The sequence below is a fragment of the Pan paniscus genome, chromosome 9 (genome assembly GCF_029289425.2).
Source record: "Pan paniscus chromosome 9, NHGRI_mPanPan1-v2.0_pri, whole genome shotgun sequence".
NCBI classification, from domain to species: domain Eukaryota; kingdom Metazoa; phylum Chordata; class Mammalia; order Primates; family Hominidae; genus Pan; species Pan paniscus.
The window spans coordinates 76,770,430-76,787,692 of NC_073258.2; the positions used below are offsets into that span (position 1 = coordinate 76,770,430).

Genomic DNA, 17,263 nt, shown 5'->3' on the forward strand with positions numbered 1-17,263 from the left:
CACTGCACTCCAGCCTGGGTGACAGAGCAAGACGCTATCTAAAAAAAAAAAAAAAAAAAAAAGAACTCTCAACAGTTTAATTTCTGGGTCTTTCGTTAGCCCTAATTGGATCATATGTTATGATCAGGAGAATATAATGTGCTGATTGATTGGCCTGAGCTGAATTGTGTGAACATCCCTGATGCTGCAGGTAGAGTTAACTCTACTGGACTGTGGATCTACAAGGCCATAAACAAAACAAACAAAAATATAAAAACAAAATAAAAAAGTTGTTTGTATTCTACCGTTAAGTTTTAAAGCAGATTTCTTTTTCTTTTTTTCTTTTTTTTTTGAGGCAGAGTCTCACTCTGTCGCCCAGGCTGGAGTGCAGTGGCACTATCTCGGCTCACTGCAAGTTCCGCCTCCTGGGTTCACGCCATTCTCCTGCCTCAGCCTCCCAGTAGCTGGGACTACAGGCGCCCGCCACCACGCCTGGCTAATTTTTTGTATTTTTAGTAGAGATGGGGTTTCACTGTGTTAGCCAGATGGTCTTGATCTCCTGACCTCGTGATCTGCCTGCCTCGGCCTCCCAAAATGCTGGGATTACAGGCATGAGCCACCGCGTCCAGCCTAAAGCAGCTTTCTAAGAAAATTACTGGTATTAAGAAGAAAAACAGCTATTCTAGGTTTTTTGGAAGCACTGGTTTACAGTCATACTAATGAGTATGATTGTGATACTAATATTTTTATTTTTTTACTAAAGCAGATGTTTCTCTTTTCTTTTCTTTTTTTTTTTGAGACAAGGCCTCACTGTGTTGCCCAGTCTGGAGTACAGTGGTGCCATCATGGCTCACTGCAGCCTTGGCTCATTTGGGCTCGGGTGATTCTTGCACCTCAGCCTCCTGGGTAGCTGGAACTACATTCATGCGCCACCATGCCCAACTAATTTTTGTGGAGATGGAGTTTTGCCATGTTGCCCAGGCTGGTCTTAAACTCCTGGGCTCAAGCGATGTGCCCTCCTTGGCCTCCCAAAGTGCTGGGATTACAGGTGTAAACCATCATGACCAGCCAGATGTTTCAAATTTACTATGCATACCACTTAAGTCTTGCGATAGAATTTGTATTTGAAAGATTTATAAAAAGTTAAGGAATTTAGGGTCATATTGCTCTTTTGCCCACTCCCAACATTTCAGGTAGTTGAATTGTGCCCTATAATATGTCTGTCTCCCAGATGAAAGCTGAATAGGTTTTGATTTTGTATGTTCGTGAATGTTTTTAACCTTTATATAAGGGTGTGATAGGTAGTGTTTCAAATATTTTAAAGCCATGTTAATTTAAAAATTAAAATCCCCTATTCAGCTCCGGGGATGGATATTACTAGAGCACAACTCAGCCACCTGAAGCTACCACTGTAGTATAATGCACAAAGAGCATTTTATAACTGTGAAAGTATAAAGTAGAGCATTTGAGGAAGTTTCTGGAGATTGCTTGACCACATGACTATTCACAATAGCAAAGACATGGAATCAACCTAAATGCCCATCAATGGTGGACTGGTTAAAGAAAATGTGATACATATACACCATGGAATACTACACAGCCAGAAAAAAGAATGAGATCATGGCCTTTGCAGCGACATGGTTGGAGCTGGATTCTATTATCCTAAGTGAATTAATGCAGGAACAGAAAACCAAAAACTTCATGTTCTCCCTTATAAGTAGGAGCAGAAAACCAAAAACCTCATGTTCTCCTTTATAAGTACACATGGACACAAAAAAGGGAACAGTAGATACTGGGGCCTATTTGAGGGGTGGAGCATGGGAAGAGGGTGAGGATTTAAAAACTAGCTATTGGGCATTATGCTGATTACCTGGGTGAGAAAATTATCTGTACCCCAAACCCTGAGACATGCAGTTTACCCATATAACAAAACCTGTATATATACCTCTTGAGTCTAAAAGTTGCCAAAAAAAAAAAAAAGTTAGCAGATCTTAGGAAGTTATGTCACAGACATGAAAGAAAAAGAAAACTGCATAGAATGTTATCTTAAAGAGTAATTCCAAAGTTTGTGTAAATTTTAATTTTTTTGTGTAAATTTACATTTTAATTACTCAGAATGTTTTTACTTTCCTGAGATATTTGAACCGATTTAGATCATAAAAATGTTTGGCTTAAATATCTGTAGCTGGACCGTTAATTCTAAACAGACCAGTAATTCTGTTTAGAAAAGATCAAAGCATTGATATTTATGCTAGATGGTGCCTCTAGGATGTGAAGTACCGCTAGACCTTATACTCGAGAGCAGTTGAAGGATGAGCCTTGAGGATTTCCAATAGGCTAAAAGTGTTATTAAGACTTACCGCGTTTCAGTCATTAGACAAGTTCTTAGATGTGAAGTGCGCTGTGTTCTCCAACCATCTGGTGGGTGGGCATCAGAATCAGGTAAGGGTTTCAGACCACTCAGAACCATTGCAAGGCCTAAGAAAAACCAACTTTTAAATTTTAATTAAGTCCCATTTATCAGTTTCATCTTTTATGAATTATGCCTTTGGTGTTGTATCTAGAAAGTCCTCACAAACCCAAGATCACCAAAATTTTTTCCTATGTTATCTTCTAGGAGTTTTATAGTTTTGCATTTTCACTGAGGTCTCCGATTCATTTTAAGTTAATTTTTGTGAAAAGTATAAATCTGTGTCTACATTCATTTTTTTTTTTGCATGTGAATGTCCACTTTCAGCACCATTTGTTGAAAAGACTTGGCTGTTGTCTTTGAATTGTGTTTGAGCCTTTATCAAAGAATAGTTGACTGTATTTGTGTAAGTGTATTTCTAGGCTCTCTATTCTGTTCTCATCTGTTTGTCTCTTCTTTTGCCAATACCATCCTGCCTTGATTACTGTAGCTTTATAGTAATGTCAGTTCTCTGACTTTGTTCTTTCATTTTTTTTTTTTGAGACGGAGTCTTGCTCTGTCGCATAGGCTATAGTGCAGTGACATGATCTCAGCTCACTGCAACCTCTGCCTCCCTTGTTCAGGCGATTCTCCTGCCTTAGCCTCCTGAGTAGCTGTGATTACAGGTGTGTGCCACCACGCCCGGCTAATTTTTTGTGTTTTTAGTAGAGATGGGGTTTTGCCATGTTAGCCAGGCTACTCTCGAACTCCTGACCTCAGGTGATCCACCCACCTCGGCCTCCCAAAATGCTGGGATTACAGGTACGGGCCACCGTGCCCGGCCTGTTCTTTTGTTTTCTTGAGATGGAGTCTCACTCATTCTGTTACCCAGGCTGGAGTGCAGTGGCGTGATCTCGGCTTACTGCAACGTCCAACTCCGGGGTTCAAGTGAGTCTCCTGCCTCAGCCTGTCAAGTAGCTGAGATTACAGGTGTGTGCCACCACGCCTGGCTAACTTTTGTATCTTTAGTAGAGACGGGGTTTCACCATATTGGCCAGGCTGGTCTTGAACTCTTGACCTCAAATGATCCACCCGCCTCGGCCTCCCAAAGTGCTAGTATTACAGGTATGAGCCACTGTGCCCAGCCCGGCTAATTTATTTTTATTTTTTCTAGAGATAGGGTCTCACTATGTTGTTGCCTAGGCTGATCTTGAACTCCTGGGCTCAAGTGATCCTCTTGCTTTGGCCTCCCAAAGTGCTGGGATTACAGTTATGAGCCACTGTGCCTGGCTCTGGAATGAATGTTATTAAAAAAGAAGGCAAGACCTAGGGCACAAGAGGGTTTACATGTACACTTACTGCCTTTTACCAAGATTGCATCAGTAATTTACCCATAAAGAGTTTATTAGCGGCTGGGCACAGTGGCTCACGCCTGTAATCCCAGCACTTTTGGGAGGCTGAGGTGGGCGGATCACGAGGTCAGGAGATCGAGACCATCCTGGCCAACATGGTGAAACCCCGTCTCCACTAAAATACAAAAAATTAGCTGGGTGTGGTGGTATGCGCCTGCAGTCCCAGCTACTCAGGAGGCTGAGGCTGGGGAAATGCTTGAACCCGGGAGGCGGAGATTGCAGTAAGCCGAGATCGCACCATTGCACTCCAGCCTGGCGACAGAGTGAGACTGTGTCTCAGAAAAAAAAAAAAAAGAAAAAAGGATTTATTAGCACGGGCAACATAGGGAGACTGTGTCTCTAAAAAAAAAAAAAAAAAATTTAGCTGGGCATGGTGGCGTATGCCTGTGGTCCCAGCTACTTGGGAGACTGAGGTGGGAGGATTGCTTGAGCCTGGGAGGTTGAGGCTGCAGTGAGCTACGATCTACCACTGTACTCTCAGCCTGGGGGACAGAGAGAGACCCTGTCTCAAAAAAAAAAGTTTCTTTCCTTTGTCCATTCCAGTTGCTGGAAGTATCTTGGATTTTAATTAATTATGGTATAATGAGAATACTTACCCTAATGCTTTTGAAATAAGTAAAATAAAGGAAAAGGGCAAAAAGTCATACAGCCCACAGTCAGTGCTTTAATTATAGTTGGTCAGTTTATGGAGTTTGTTTTTTGTAAACCTTTTTATAAAGTGATCTGAATGTGGTTTGTTCTGTTTATTCGCATTAATGGATTACACTGGTAATCACCCAGATGAAAATCATAGAGTTTAGAATCAGAAGGTATCTTGGAGGTGGTCGTGCTAATTTCCTACAGTTGCTACATAATGCAGAGATCTCTTTGATAATAATATCCGTGCATCTATTATAGATTCGATCTCCGTCCAAGCCCTGCACACTGCTTTGTAAGGCAGTCAATTCCATGGTAATTGCATGTGTCATAAAGTTATTCTTTTGAGTTGAAGAATTGGTTATTTCCTTGTAGTAATAAAGGAGTATGAAGACAAATTATATCTTTTAGGTATATGTAGTATTTAGATGGAGATACATATCCACGTATATAGGATGTAATCCTTGGCTTTCTTTCTGCATTCTTTCCTTCTTTTGAGATATCTCCTGTCATTTATTATTTTCTTTGTTTTATATTTGGTTACTTAGAAATGTAAGACTAGGCTGGGTGTGGTGGCTCACAACTGTAATCTCAGCACTTTGGGGAGCTGAGGCAGGTCGATCACCTGAGGTCAGGAGTTCGAGACCAGCCTGGCCAACATGGTGAAACCCTGTCTTTACTAAAAATACAAAATTAGCCAAGTGTGGTGGCACATGCCTGTAGTCGCAGCTACTTGGGAGCCTGAGACAGGAGAATCACTTGAACCCAGGATGCGGAGGCTGCAGTGAGCCGACATGGCACCATTGCACTCCAGCCTGGGCGAGACAGAGCGAGACTCCCTCTCAAAAGAAAAAAAAAAAATGTTGAGATAAAGAAATGAATAATGATGGACGGGCGGGTGGTGGCTCACACCTGTAATCCCAGCACTTTGGGAGGCCAAGGCGGGCAGATCACGAGGTCAGAAGATTGAGACCATCCTGGCTAACACAGTGAAATCCCGTCTCTACTAAAAATACAAAAAAATTAGCCGGGTGCCTGTAGTCCCAGCTACTTGGGAGGCTGAGGCAGGAGAATGGCGTGAACCTGGGAGGCGGAGCTTGCAGAGAGCCGAGATTGCGCCACTGCACTCCAGCCTGGGCGACAGAGCGAGACTCCATCTCAAAAAAAAAAAAAAAAATTAATGATAATGAGTAATAGTTAACCTTGTAGGGTTGTTATGAGAATTAAATGTTCACATGTATGAAGCACATATTTAGCACAGTACATGACACAAGGTAAACATTTAATAAATGCTGACAGTACAGTGATGGTAGTGGTTTCTATCAAGCCTTTTAATGCTAGATTAATAGGGAAGATAACGGTAAACAATTAACTATAATAAAGGCCGAACAAAATAAGTGCTATAGTAGAGATAGAAGCAAAGTTCTTACTTGTCCTAATAAGGGAGCAACTAATTTTGTTACTGGCAGCGGGTCTTGACTGAAAGTTCTCCAGGTTCTAGGTGTTTTGAACAAAGAATTGGACAAAATTAACAGCAAAGCAAGCAAAGAGTGAAGCAATGAAAGCAGAGATTTATTGAGAATGAAAGTACATTCAGCAAGGTGGGAGTGGGCCTTGCAGCCCCTAGAGAGCCCCCTTACAGAATCTTCTAGGACCCAGATACCCCTAGAGGTTTCCCATTGGCCACTTGGTGTTCACACCATGCAAATGAAGTGGTGGCCTGCAATCAGTCTGATTGGTTGCAGAAAGCAACCAATCAGAGGCTGAAGTTACAAAGTTACACTCCTATGCAAGCATCTGATTGGTTATGGAAAGCACCCAATCAGAATGGGGAGTTTGCAAAGGGTGTAGCCTTTGGTCCTTTTGTTACTTAGGCATGGAGAAAGTTGGGGTTTTCCTTTAGATTTAGTTCTAGGGTTGCCTTAGGTCCCTGGAGACTCTATTCTCCTGCCTCAATTTCAATTGGAAAATCAGGAAGGGCAGGAATCTTCTTTCCTAAACTTTGAAATATGCATAGGATCTCCCAAAAGAGCGGGATGGCATTGAGGTCTACCATCAGCAAATGCATGGAGCTAGGAAAGTTCATGGTCTTTTTGATGGACTTTAAGCAGTCATGTGTGACTGAGGGGTTGGGTATGTGGAAGAGCTGGTGGGAAGTAAGGATGGTATATAGAGAAGTTAGACTGTAGAGGGCTTTGAACACAATGATGGGATGTTTTTGTACATTATCCTAGATATTCCAGATGTTTTCAGGTCTTTGAACAGAGGAGCAGGATTGTAATCTTATAGCAAAATAGATGTGATTATTGTATGCAGATAATTAGTGGTTCCTGTTTTTAAAGTTTTGACTGAAAGGGCTAATGAAAAGTGTGTAGCAGGAGAAAATTGTTGCTGTAATCCAGGGTGTGAAATGGAAACCATTGGCAGATTGTGGAAAAATGAGTCTTTTAGAGTAAGCCCAGGAAACTTTTTGTAAATACATTTGAGGCTTTTCATACTTAGAGGATTAAACAAATTTATTAGACAATAACCTTCTCTCTCAAAGAATCTTAATCTCTAGATTGGGAGAAAGGATTGGGTTGGTATGTGCACGGGAAAAAGACCTGGGCTCTTTTGGCTGACTGTGCCTGTAATTGAAAGTGGACTTACCTCAGGAGAGTGAACTGGCTTTCAGCCTGAGGCAGAGCTTTAAGCACATTTTAAGTGTGAGCACTTGGTTTCTATTTTTAAGTCTCTGAAGATAATGATCTGACATAGGGAACTAGCTTTTGGGGAAGAATCTGCTGTGCCCAGACTTCAGCGTTGCCAACATTCTCTTTTTGATATATGAGTTGATTTGGCTATCCCTTAAGCTTATTTTGTATTTTTGTTGATTTCTACTATTGCTTATGAAGCTTTTCCATTTCTAAACTTATGATTTCAAATCATTAAAGAGTCTGGTTGGAGAAATTGTTAGGAAGGAGGCCTGATTATGAAATTGAGACTGGTGAAATGAGAATCGAATGGAAGCTCACAGCAGTTGCTTTATTGGCTGGATGGGGTGGATGGAGTGACCAGTGAGTCACTATTTTTATTTTTTGGCTGTGGCCTTGTTTTCCTGCTTGTATAGATAATCTGGCATCTAGACTGAACTAGCATCAGGGGTGAGTGTATGTGTTAACTGGTGATTATCTGTTGGTATGAGATGGATTTTATATGTCTATCAGAATCCCTCTGTGGAGAAAACCAAATTACTACTTAGTTTATGTTCCAGGGAATACTAATGCTATTATGCGGGTATATAGCACTTATATAACGTTGGTCCTTTTCAAAAATATTTCATGTCTGTTGTCACTTCATTCTCCAACCACCTTGTAAATGAGATAGGGCAGGTATAATTCCTGTTTGACAGAGGGGATGCTGAGGCATAAATAAGAGACTGGGTTATGGTTTCTGGCTCCATAAATAAATGACTGAGACAACCTATTACATTTCATTTTCGAACTGCAACTTCCAGAAAATTTTATAGGAGGAAAAAGCTGAATGCCTTCTCTTTTTTGTTGTTATTTTTCAGCGGCGTCTTCGACATCTTCGGAACATTGCTGCCCGGAACATTGTTAATAGAAATGGCCATCAGCTCCTTGATACCTACTTTACACTTCACTTGTGTAGTACTGAAAAGATATATAAAGGTAAGGGGATCTGTGGCCTTACTACCCACAGATTGTTATATTTTTATTTTTTTTGTAACACAAGTGATTCTCAGTGCCTCCTGCTTTTGTGGCTTCTCGGAAACCTAAATTGTTATGCTGTCTGAAAATATCTCATGAGCAGTTGGGATGTATACTAAAGAAAGATGGCAATTGGATAGTTCTTTCAGATAACTGAGCCTTACATTGATACGTTTATCATTCCTTTATGAATGTTAGCTATTAATGGTCTAGCAGCTAGCATTTCAAGTAGATTGAATCCAGTATCCTGTAGTAATTTTACTTTTATAAAAATGTAATAAATTTCTTTTCTTTAATATTATGGTAAAATAGGGACCTAGTTTATATCTTCTCGTATCTGTAATTCCCTGTATATATGGGATCTTTTTCAGAAGAATGGCATGGTTTTCTCTAATTCAGTTTTATATATTGTACTGTGGATTCTTCTGTAAGTGAAAAATTCTAAGAGTAGACCAAATATTTGATTAAAAATCACAACCACCTTCAGAATGCATATTAGATGAGAGGCACTGAGACATAATCCGTTAGCTTAGGTGGGATGGTGTAAGAGAGGAAGCATGGTAAAATGATAAGAATGTTGGATTATGATAGAAAATACTTCCGTACTAGTTCTAGCCCAGCTACTCACTAGCTTCGTGACTTTTGATAAAGATCACAGCTTTTGGAACTTCACTCTCCCCATTTGTAAAGTAGAGATAATGATGTCTTATGAAGTAGGCAAGACAGATTTTTATGAGGATCATAAAAATCTCAATAAGATGTGATTAAAGATCTATTTATGCTAACAAAAGGTGATATCATTTTAACAAAAGGTACTGAGACTTATTTGAATCTTGTCCTGTGGCAAAGATGAAAAATTCAAGTGATATTTATTTATTTATTTATTTATTTTCGAGATAGGATCTCACCCTGTCACCCAGGCTAGAGTGCAGTGGCACAATCATGGCTCACTGCAGCTTTGACCTCACAGACTCAAATGATCCTCCTGCCTCCATCTCCCAAGTAGCTGGGACTACAGGTGTGAGACGCCACTCCAGGCTAACTTTGAAAAAATTTTTGTAGAAATGGGGTCCTACTATGTTTTTTGGGCTGGTCTCCAACTCCTGGACTCAAGCTATGCTCCTCCCCCAGCCTCCCGAAGTGCTGGGATTATAGGTATGAGCCACTGTCCCTAATCTCTTTTTAGTTTTAATGATTATTTAAAGCAGTGATTGTTTAACAACTTTTTTTTAATGTCAATTCCAGTATCTGCTCATTAAAAAATTGAGTCAAGAAATATACAGTGAAGAAACCCCTTCAGAGTAAATAGCCTTAAAATAATTCCCGCCCACCCCACCCTGAGACGGAGTTTCGCTGTGTCACCCAGCCAGGCTGGAGTGCAATGGCGTGATCTCAGCTCACTGCAACCTCCGCCTCCCTGGATTCAAGCGATTGTGCTGCCTCAGCCTCCCAGTTAGCTGGGATTACGGGCACATGCCAGCACGCCTGGCTAACTTTTGTATTTTTAGTAGAGACGGGGTTTCACCATGTTGGCCAGGCTGGTCTCGAACTCCTGACCTCTGCCTGCCTTGGCCTCCCAAAGTGCTGGGATTACAGGTGTGAGCCACTGCGCCTGGCAATAATTTTTAAGGATGGGAAAAGGACTCTAAATTCCACTATCCTCATGTAATTTTATTTCATTCTCACTTTTCAGTCTAACCATTGCATGGATTTATTTATTTATTTGTTTATTTATTTATTTATTTATTTTTTGAGGCAGAGTCTCGCTCCGTTGCCCAGGCTGGTGTGCAATGGTGCAATCTTGGCTCATTGCAACCTCTGCCTCCTGGGTTCAAGCAATTCTCCTGCCTCAGCCTCCTGAGTAGCTGGGATTACAGGTGCCTGCCACCATGCCCAGCTGATATTTGTATTTTTAGTAGAGACAGGGTTTCGTCATGTTGGCCAGGCTGGTCTTGAACTCCTGACCTCAGGTGATCCCACACCTGCCTCAGCCTCCCAACGTGCTGGGATTACAGGTGTGAGCTACTGTGCCCAGTCCATTCCATATTTTTGAAACAATTGTATTCATCTGAATGATTAATGCTAGCTACTGTAACAAATACCACAACTCTTAGTGGCTTACCATAATACACGTCTTATACTAAGTCCAGTGTAGGTGTTCTTTATCAGGTGCTGTCTTGGCAGCTGTGCTTTAAGTGATGACTCAGGTATGCAGGTTCCTTCTAGTTTGGGCTGCTGGTGTCCTCAATACATGGCCTCTGGCACGGCCAGAGATAGAAGGATTACTTGTGAGATATTTTTAAATGGAAATGGTCCATATCAATTTCATTACATTCTATTGGCCATAAATCAGTTACATTGTCCTTTTTATTTTTTATTTTATTTATTTATTTTTGAGATGGAGTCTCAGTCTGTTTGCCCAGGCTGGAGTGCAGTGGTGCCATCTCGGTTCACTGCAACCTCTGCCTCCCATGTTCAAGCGATTCTCCTGCCTCAGCCTCCCAAGAAGGTGGCATTACAGGCATGTGCCACCACACCCAGCTAATTTTTGTATTTTTTGTAGAGACGGGGTTTCACCATGTTGGCCAGGCTGGTCTTGAGCTACTGACCTCAAGTGACTTGCCCATCTTAGTCTCCCAAAATGCTGGGATTATAGACGTGAGCCACTGTGCTCGGCCTGAATTGTCCTTTTTAGATGGAAAGGGGACTGGGAAATGTAGTCTTCCTATGTGTCCAGAAAGAAAATGAAACAATTTGGCTACTATTTGGTTTAAGGGTTTAAGCATTTTTGTAGGCCTTAAAACATTTAGTCTACTGCTCACTAATTGGTTATATCACTAACAATATATGACAGTGCCGGAGTATTTTGAATTTTTGATGAGTTTCTATATAATCAGTCCTGGTTATCTTAACAAAACTTCTGTGTTCTTGCCCCAGTGTTACCTCTGATAATAGTAATTAACACCAGTACTTAGCACATTTTGGGAATTTGGAAAATGATAGCAATTATTATTAGAATTATAATAATCATAATAGTGTTTTCTAAAAAGAATAGTCATGGGGCTGGTTGATGATCATGTTAAAAAACTTGTCTAGAGATATGATGAAAGCAAAGTGCCTTTTTTGTTTTTGTTTTTTCTCTCTTCCAGCTCAGATTATATCTTGAATTTAGGAGTTGTCATTGACTGTTTTTTGAAGTTATCTCAATGAGATATCTCAATCCAATCCTCAACACAGTTAGGGAATAGCTGGTGACAGAGCACGGGGAAGTCCAGGGTCTGGTGTTGCTGTTGAATCTGGCACTAGCTGTCAAGCCTCTTGAGGGCATTTACTCCCTCTTGCGGGCTTTAGTTAATTTATCATTAAAATGAAGGGATTGGTGATTTCTGAGCATTCCTCCCATTCCAAAATGTCATGGTTGAATGAAGCCTATTCATGAACTTTGTTGGGCTTTACAAACTTTTAACTACCATAGGAGGAGCTGGGAAGCCCTTTCTTTAGTAATTCTAGTTAGTGCTGTCGTATCTTGTTGGTCGGACCTATTATGACAAACGTGAATATTTGATGATCATTGTTTGGTCCTTGGTATAGAACAACCATGATAAGAGACCAATTGACTCTTCTTGATGAACCACCCATACCACCTGTTTAGTGGTTACATTTCTTAGTGTCAGAAGACAGTTTTTTATTGGAAGAATATCCGAAATGCTGGTTTCTAAGTTTTTCTTTTATTTCAGCTAAATTTACAGCAGATCCAAAGAAGATATGTGTAAAATTTAAGAAGAGATGTGTGAAATTTTTTGACTTTTGACATTCTTGTAGTGCTTTTAGGAGATTGTTTACTTATTTCCAATCAAATACTAGTTATTATATCCCCAGAGAACAAAGCCTTGTGTTAATGGATGGTTAGATTCTAAACTTGGTTCTTGTTAAAATTGGAATTTTTTATTTTTTATTTTTTACTTTTTTGAGACAGAGTCTCACTCTGTCGCCCAGGCTGGAGTGCAGTGGCGCGATTCCAGCTCACTGCAAGCTCCGCCTCCTGGGTTCAGACCATTCTCCTGCCTCAGCCTCCCGAGTAGCTGAGACTACAGGCACCCGCCACCACGCCCGGCTAATTTTTTGTATTTTTAGTAGAGACGGGGTTTCACCGTGTTGGTTTCACCATGTTAGCCAGGATAGTCTCGATCTCCTGACCTCGTGATCCGCCTGCCTCGGCCTTCAAAAGTGCTGAGATTACAGGCATGAGCCACCGTGCCCGGCCCTTAAGTTTGTTTTTCATAGTTATTTTCTTACCCATGAAATGTAAGTGCCTGCCCTCTCCTGGAATACCGACTGTCTTGAATACATCAGAAGATGAACTCTATGTTACTTAATTTGGTGATCTTACCCAAGTCTCATAGTTTTATTTATTTTTTATGAGACAGAGTCTGACTCTGTCAACCAGGCTGGAGTGCAGAATCACAGCTCACTATAGCCTCAACCTTTTGGGCTCAGGTGATTCTCCCGCCTCAGCCTCCCAAGTAGCTGGGACTATAGGCACACACCACCATGCCTGGTTAATTTTTTGTTGTTGTTTGTAGAGCCGAGTTTTGCCATGTTGTCTAGGCTGGTCTCAAACTTCTGGATTCAAGCAATCCACCTGCCTTGGTTCCCAGAGTGCTGGGATTATAGGCAGAAGCCACCAAGCCTGGGTCAAGTCTTCAAGTTTTAAATGTCACCTGTTGACCTTTCCTCTGAACTCATACCCCTGTAATCCAGTTGCCTACTCTACAGCTCCATTTGGGGTCTAGTAGGTAACTTAAACTTGATATGTTCAAAACTGAGCTTCTGATGTTCCAGCTGTGATCCATCTCCTGTATTCTTCCTTATATCAGAAAATGGCAACTCCATTTCCTTGGCCAAAAACTTGGAGTTATCCTGGATTGTCTTCTTTCTCTTACATTTCACATCCAGTCTTTCAGCGTATACTTTTGGCTCTTACTATCAAAATATATCCATGACCTAATCACTTCTTGCTATCTTCAAACCACAGTCATCTTTTAACTACATTGTTGAAGTAGACGTTTAACAGGTTTGTCTGCTCATGCAACACCCTCAGTCTGCTCTCAACTGAGATCCTGTTAAAATGAAAGTGACATCCCTTTATTTCTCTCCTCAAAACCCTCCCATGGCTTCCCATCTCATTCATAGAAAAAGCTAAAATCCTTATGGTTTCCTAGAAGGCCTTTCATGATCTGGTTCTTGGGTACCTCTCTGAACTCATTTTCTGCTACTCTTCCAGCTGTCTGTGTTCCAGCTAGCTGAAATTGTAGCTGTTGCTTGAATGCATTGGTTTTAACTAACTTAAAGACCTCTGCATTTGCCATTTGACTTGGATACTTTTCCTTCACTTATTCACATGACTAGTGCTTCCACCTTCTTGCAGATCTTTCTTTTTTCCCTTATTTTTTTTTTTGAGATGGAGTCTTGCTCTGTTGCCCAGGCTGGAGTGCAGTGGTGCAGTCTCAGCTCACTGCAGCCTCTACCTCCCAGGTTCAAACGATTCGTCTGCCTTAGCCTCCCGAGTAGCTAGGACTACAGGCGTACGCCACCACGCCCAGCTAATTTTTGTAGTTTTAGTAGAGATGGGGATTCACCATGTTGGCCAGTATGGTCTTGATCTCTTGACCTCATGATCCACCCGTCTTGGCTTCCCTAAGTGCTGGGATTACAGGCCTGAGCCACTGCACTCGGCCTTTTTTTTTTTTCCTTTCAATTCTGCTCCTTCTGAATTGCAGGTCTTTATTCCAAATGTTTCTCAGAGAAAGTCTCCTTGATCACTGACTAACCCTTTTATAAATTGTGATTATTCTCCTCTGTCTTCTGTGCTTTATTTTTCTCAGTGGTACTTAAGATCACTTGACATACTATATGTTTAATTATTTGATTATTGTATGTCTCTTCCCACTAGAATGTAAGCTCTATGAAGGCAGAGATTTTCAGGTCACTTTTGCTCATTGCTCTGTCCCCAATATGCAGAACTGCAGAACCATGCTTGACACATACTAGGCCCTCAAATATTTTTGTCTTTTTAATTTAAGTTTTTAATAGGTAAAAAAAAATATATATGTGTATATATATATGTATAAAGATATAAAGGTTCATATTAAGGCCTCCCTTTCACCAGCCTTCTATCACCCTAGTTTTCTACCCCACCTTGATAACCACTGTTACTCATTTCTTGTTTGTCTTTCCTGAGATTCTTTATGCAAATACAAGTACAAATACAAATATTCTTATTCCTTTCTCTCCTCTTTTTTACACAAAGTGTACCATACTATTTATGTTTCTGTACCTTGCATTTTTCACTTACTGTCTTAGGGTTTCCTCCATATTGGTTCATAGACAGCATCCCTGTTTTTTGTTTTTTTCTGCATAGTTTTGCATTGAATAGATACACCATAATTTATTTACTGGCTCCTATTGGTGGACACTTAGGTTGTTCCAGTCTTTTGCTATACACACAGTATTGCATTGAATAACTTTATAATACATTGTTTTGTATAAGTGACAGTATATTGATAGGGTAAATTTCATAAAGTGGAATTACTAGGACAAAGAGAATGTGTACTTGTAGTTTTGGTAGATATTGCGAAATTGTCCTCCGTGGGAGTTGTTTTATGTGTGAGTGCTTTTCTCCCCACAGCTTTACCACCAAGCCTATGCAAACTTTTGAATTTTTGCCACCCTGTTAGGTGAAAAATAATTTTGCAGTATAGCTTAAGTTTGTATTTCTCCTATTATGAGTCCACATTCATAGTAGGAGATAGTTTTGCATTGAATAGATACACCATATCTATGAGTATTAGGATGAGGCACTTAAGCATTTGTTGAATGAATGGAATGCTGCAGAACAGCCAAAACATGCCACTTGAACCATACTCTGCAATCTGTGATTGCTTTGTTTCTTTCCGTCTTAGCATGGCTACATAGAGAAATATTTATATTTAATGGTCTTTTTCATGTAGAAGTAGGTCTTGAATGATATCTTTTTGAAAATTTAGGCTGGGTGCGGTGGCTCACGCCTGTAATCCCAGCACTTTGGGAGGCCGAGGTGGGTGGATCATTTGAGGTCAGGAGTTCAAGACGAGCCTGGCCAACATGGCGAAACCTCTTCTCTACTAAAAATACAAAAATTAGCCAGGCGGTGGTGGTGTGCACCTGCAATCCCAGCTACTCAGGAGGTTGGGGCTGGAGAATCACTTGAACCCGGGAGGCGGAGGTTGCGGTGAGCCGAGATCACGCCACTGCACTCCAGCCTGGGTGACAGAGTGAGACCCTGTCTCAAAAGAAAAAAAAGAAAATTTACTTGTATGATTTTACTCACATTGAATGGAAAAAAACTAAACAATTTTATTAATAAAATTTTATTAATTTTGTTTTAAATAATTTTGTTTAAGTTTTATTGTTTTAAGCAATAAAACTTAAACAATAATAAAAATTATAAAATATTTTAAATACATTATTTTATTTCAGCCTCGTAACAACCCTATTATATTCCAGGTGTCATTCTCCTTTGAAAGATGAAGAAATTGTGGGCCATAAAGGTTAATTGACCTATCCAGGGTCACAAAGATTGAGGTAGATTGAGGACTGGAACTATTTTTTTTAACTCTACATTCACTCATTTTTTTTATATTGTGCTATAAATTTTATTGATAATATTTTAGATGCAATAGAATGCTACACAGTGTAGGTTCAAGTTTGTCATATTAGAAATAACCTCATACTCAGCAATTTCTTTCCAAATTGTATGGCTCCTTTGTTAAACTCTCTTCATTTACATTGGCATGTTCATTTTGAGGGTCTACTGGAGAAGGCGAATTGTTTTGATTGATTTATTCAGCCAGGTAACAAAGTTTTATTTATTTATTTATTTTGAGATGGAGTTTTGCTCTCGCTCAGGCTGAAGTGCAATGTGCAATCTCAGCTCACTGCAACCTCCACCTTCTGGGTTCAAGCGATTCTACTGCCTCAGCCTCCCCAGTAGCTGGGATTACAGGCACCCACCACCACACCTGGCTAATTTTTGTATTTTTAGTAGAGACAGGATTTCACCATGTTGGCCAGACTGGTCTTGAACTGCTGACTTCAGGTGATCTGCCTGCCTCAGCCTCCCAAAGTGCTGGGATTACAGGCGTGAGCCACCACACCCAGCCCCCAAGTTAACAAAGTTTTGGAAGAAGGAATGATACCACTCATCTTAGAGCTAGAAATATATATTGCAAAAACTGTTTAATTTAGACACTTTGCAGATTAAGCTAAGGAATTCGCTTTTTCAAAAGAAAAAGGGATTATCTTTCTTGTGTTTTTCACTGACTTAACAGTAATATATACTTTAATTCAAACAACACAAGAATATATACAGTATAATGTAAAAATACCCTGTAATAAAAAACAATAGTTTTAAATCCCTTATGCTTTTGTTTTTTGAAAAATGTATGGTGCGTGTATGTTAGGATATATGTATATGTATACATAAATACATACATTTCTAAGTTTGTATTGTCAGTTAATGGTTGAGAATAATTGGTTAACCATTTGAGGATAAAATGAAAAAAACAATACTTATGGTTTCATAGTGTTGGGGAAACAGACTTTTTCATAAGTGGTAGTGTAAATTAGTATAATATTTGTAGGTAACAATTTGGCAATATCTATCAAAGTCAAATTGTTCTTTGAGCATGCAATTTCTTTTCTTTTATTTTCTTTTTTTTTTTTTAGATGGAGTCTCACTCTGTCACCCAGGCTGGAGTGCAGTAGTGCAGTTCTACCCACTGCAGCCTCTGTCTCCTGGGTTCAAGCAATTCTCCTGCTTCAGCCTCCCAAGTAGCTGGGATTACAAGCATGTGCCACCACGCCTAATTTTTGTATTTTTAGTAGAGATGGGGTTTCATCCTGTTGGCCATAAGAGCAGCATGGAGATGACTTGGGCAGGATAAGCAGAGGGAATATTGGAAGGTTTTCGGGAGCGTCTGAACTTCTGACACATTTTGATTGCGTCCTTGAGTTTTGTAACCTTTTCCAACATACATGAAGGCTTGTAGAGTCATGACATTTTAATGCTTACCAAGGACCTTCAATTATCTGTTCAA

At 40.2% G+C, this 17,263-nt stretch overlaps 1 protein-coding gene across 3 annotated transcripts in view; it reads left to right on the forward strand.

Moving 5' to 3' along the window:
• The window catches only part of UVRAG (UV radiation resistance associated), a 324,828-nt gene that overhangs the window by 28,296 nt on the left and 279,269 nt on the right, over nt 1–17,263 (forward strand). For all 3 annotated transcript variants that reach the window (XM_034933393.3, XM_055094696.2, XM_055094695.2), the window contains exon 2: nt 7,970–8,087. In XM_034933393.3, the coding sequence (XP_034789284.2) occupies nt 7,970–8,087 (118 nt within the window). The remainder of the gene's footprint in view (nt 1–7,969; nt 8,088–17,263) is intronic.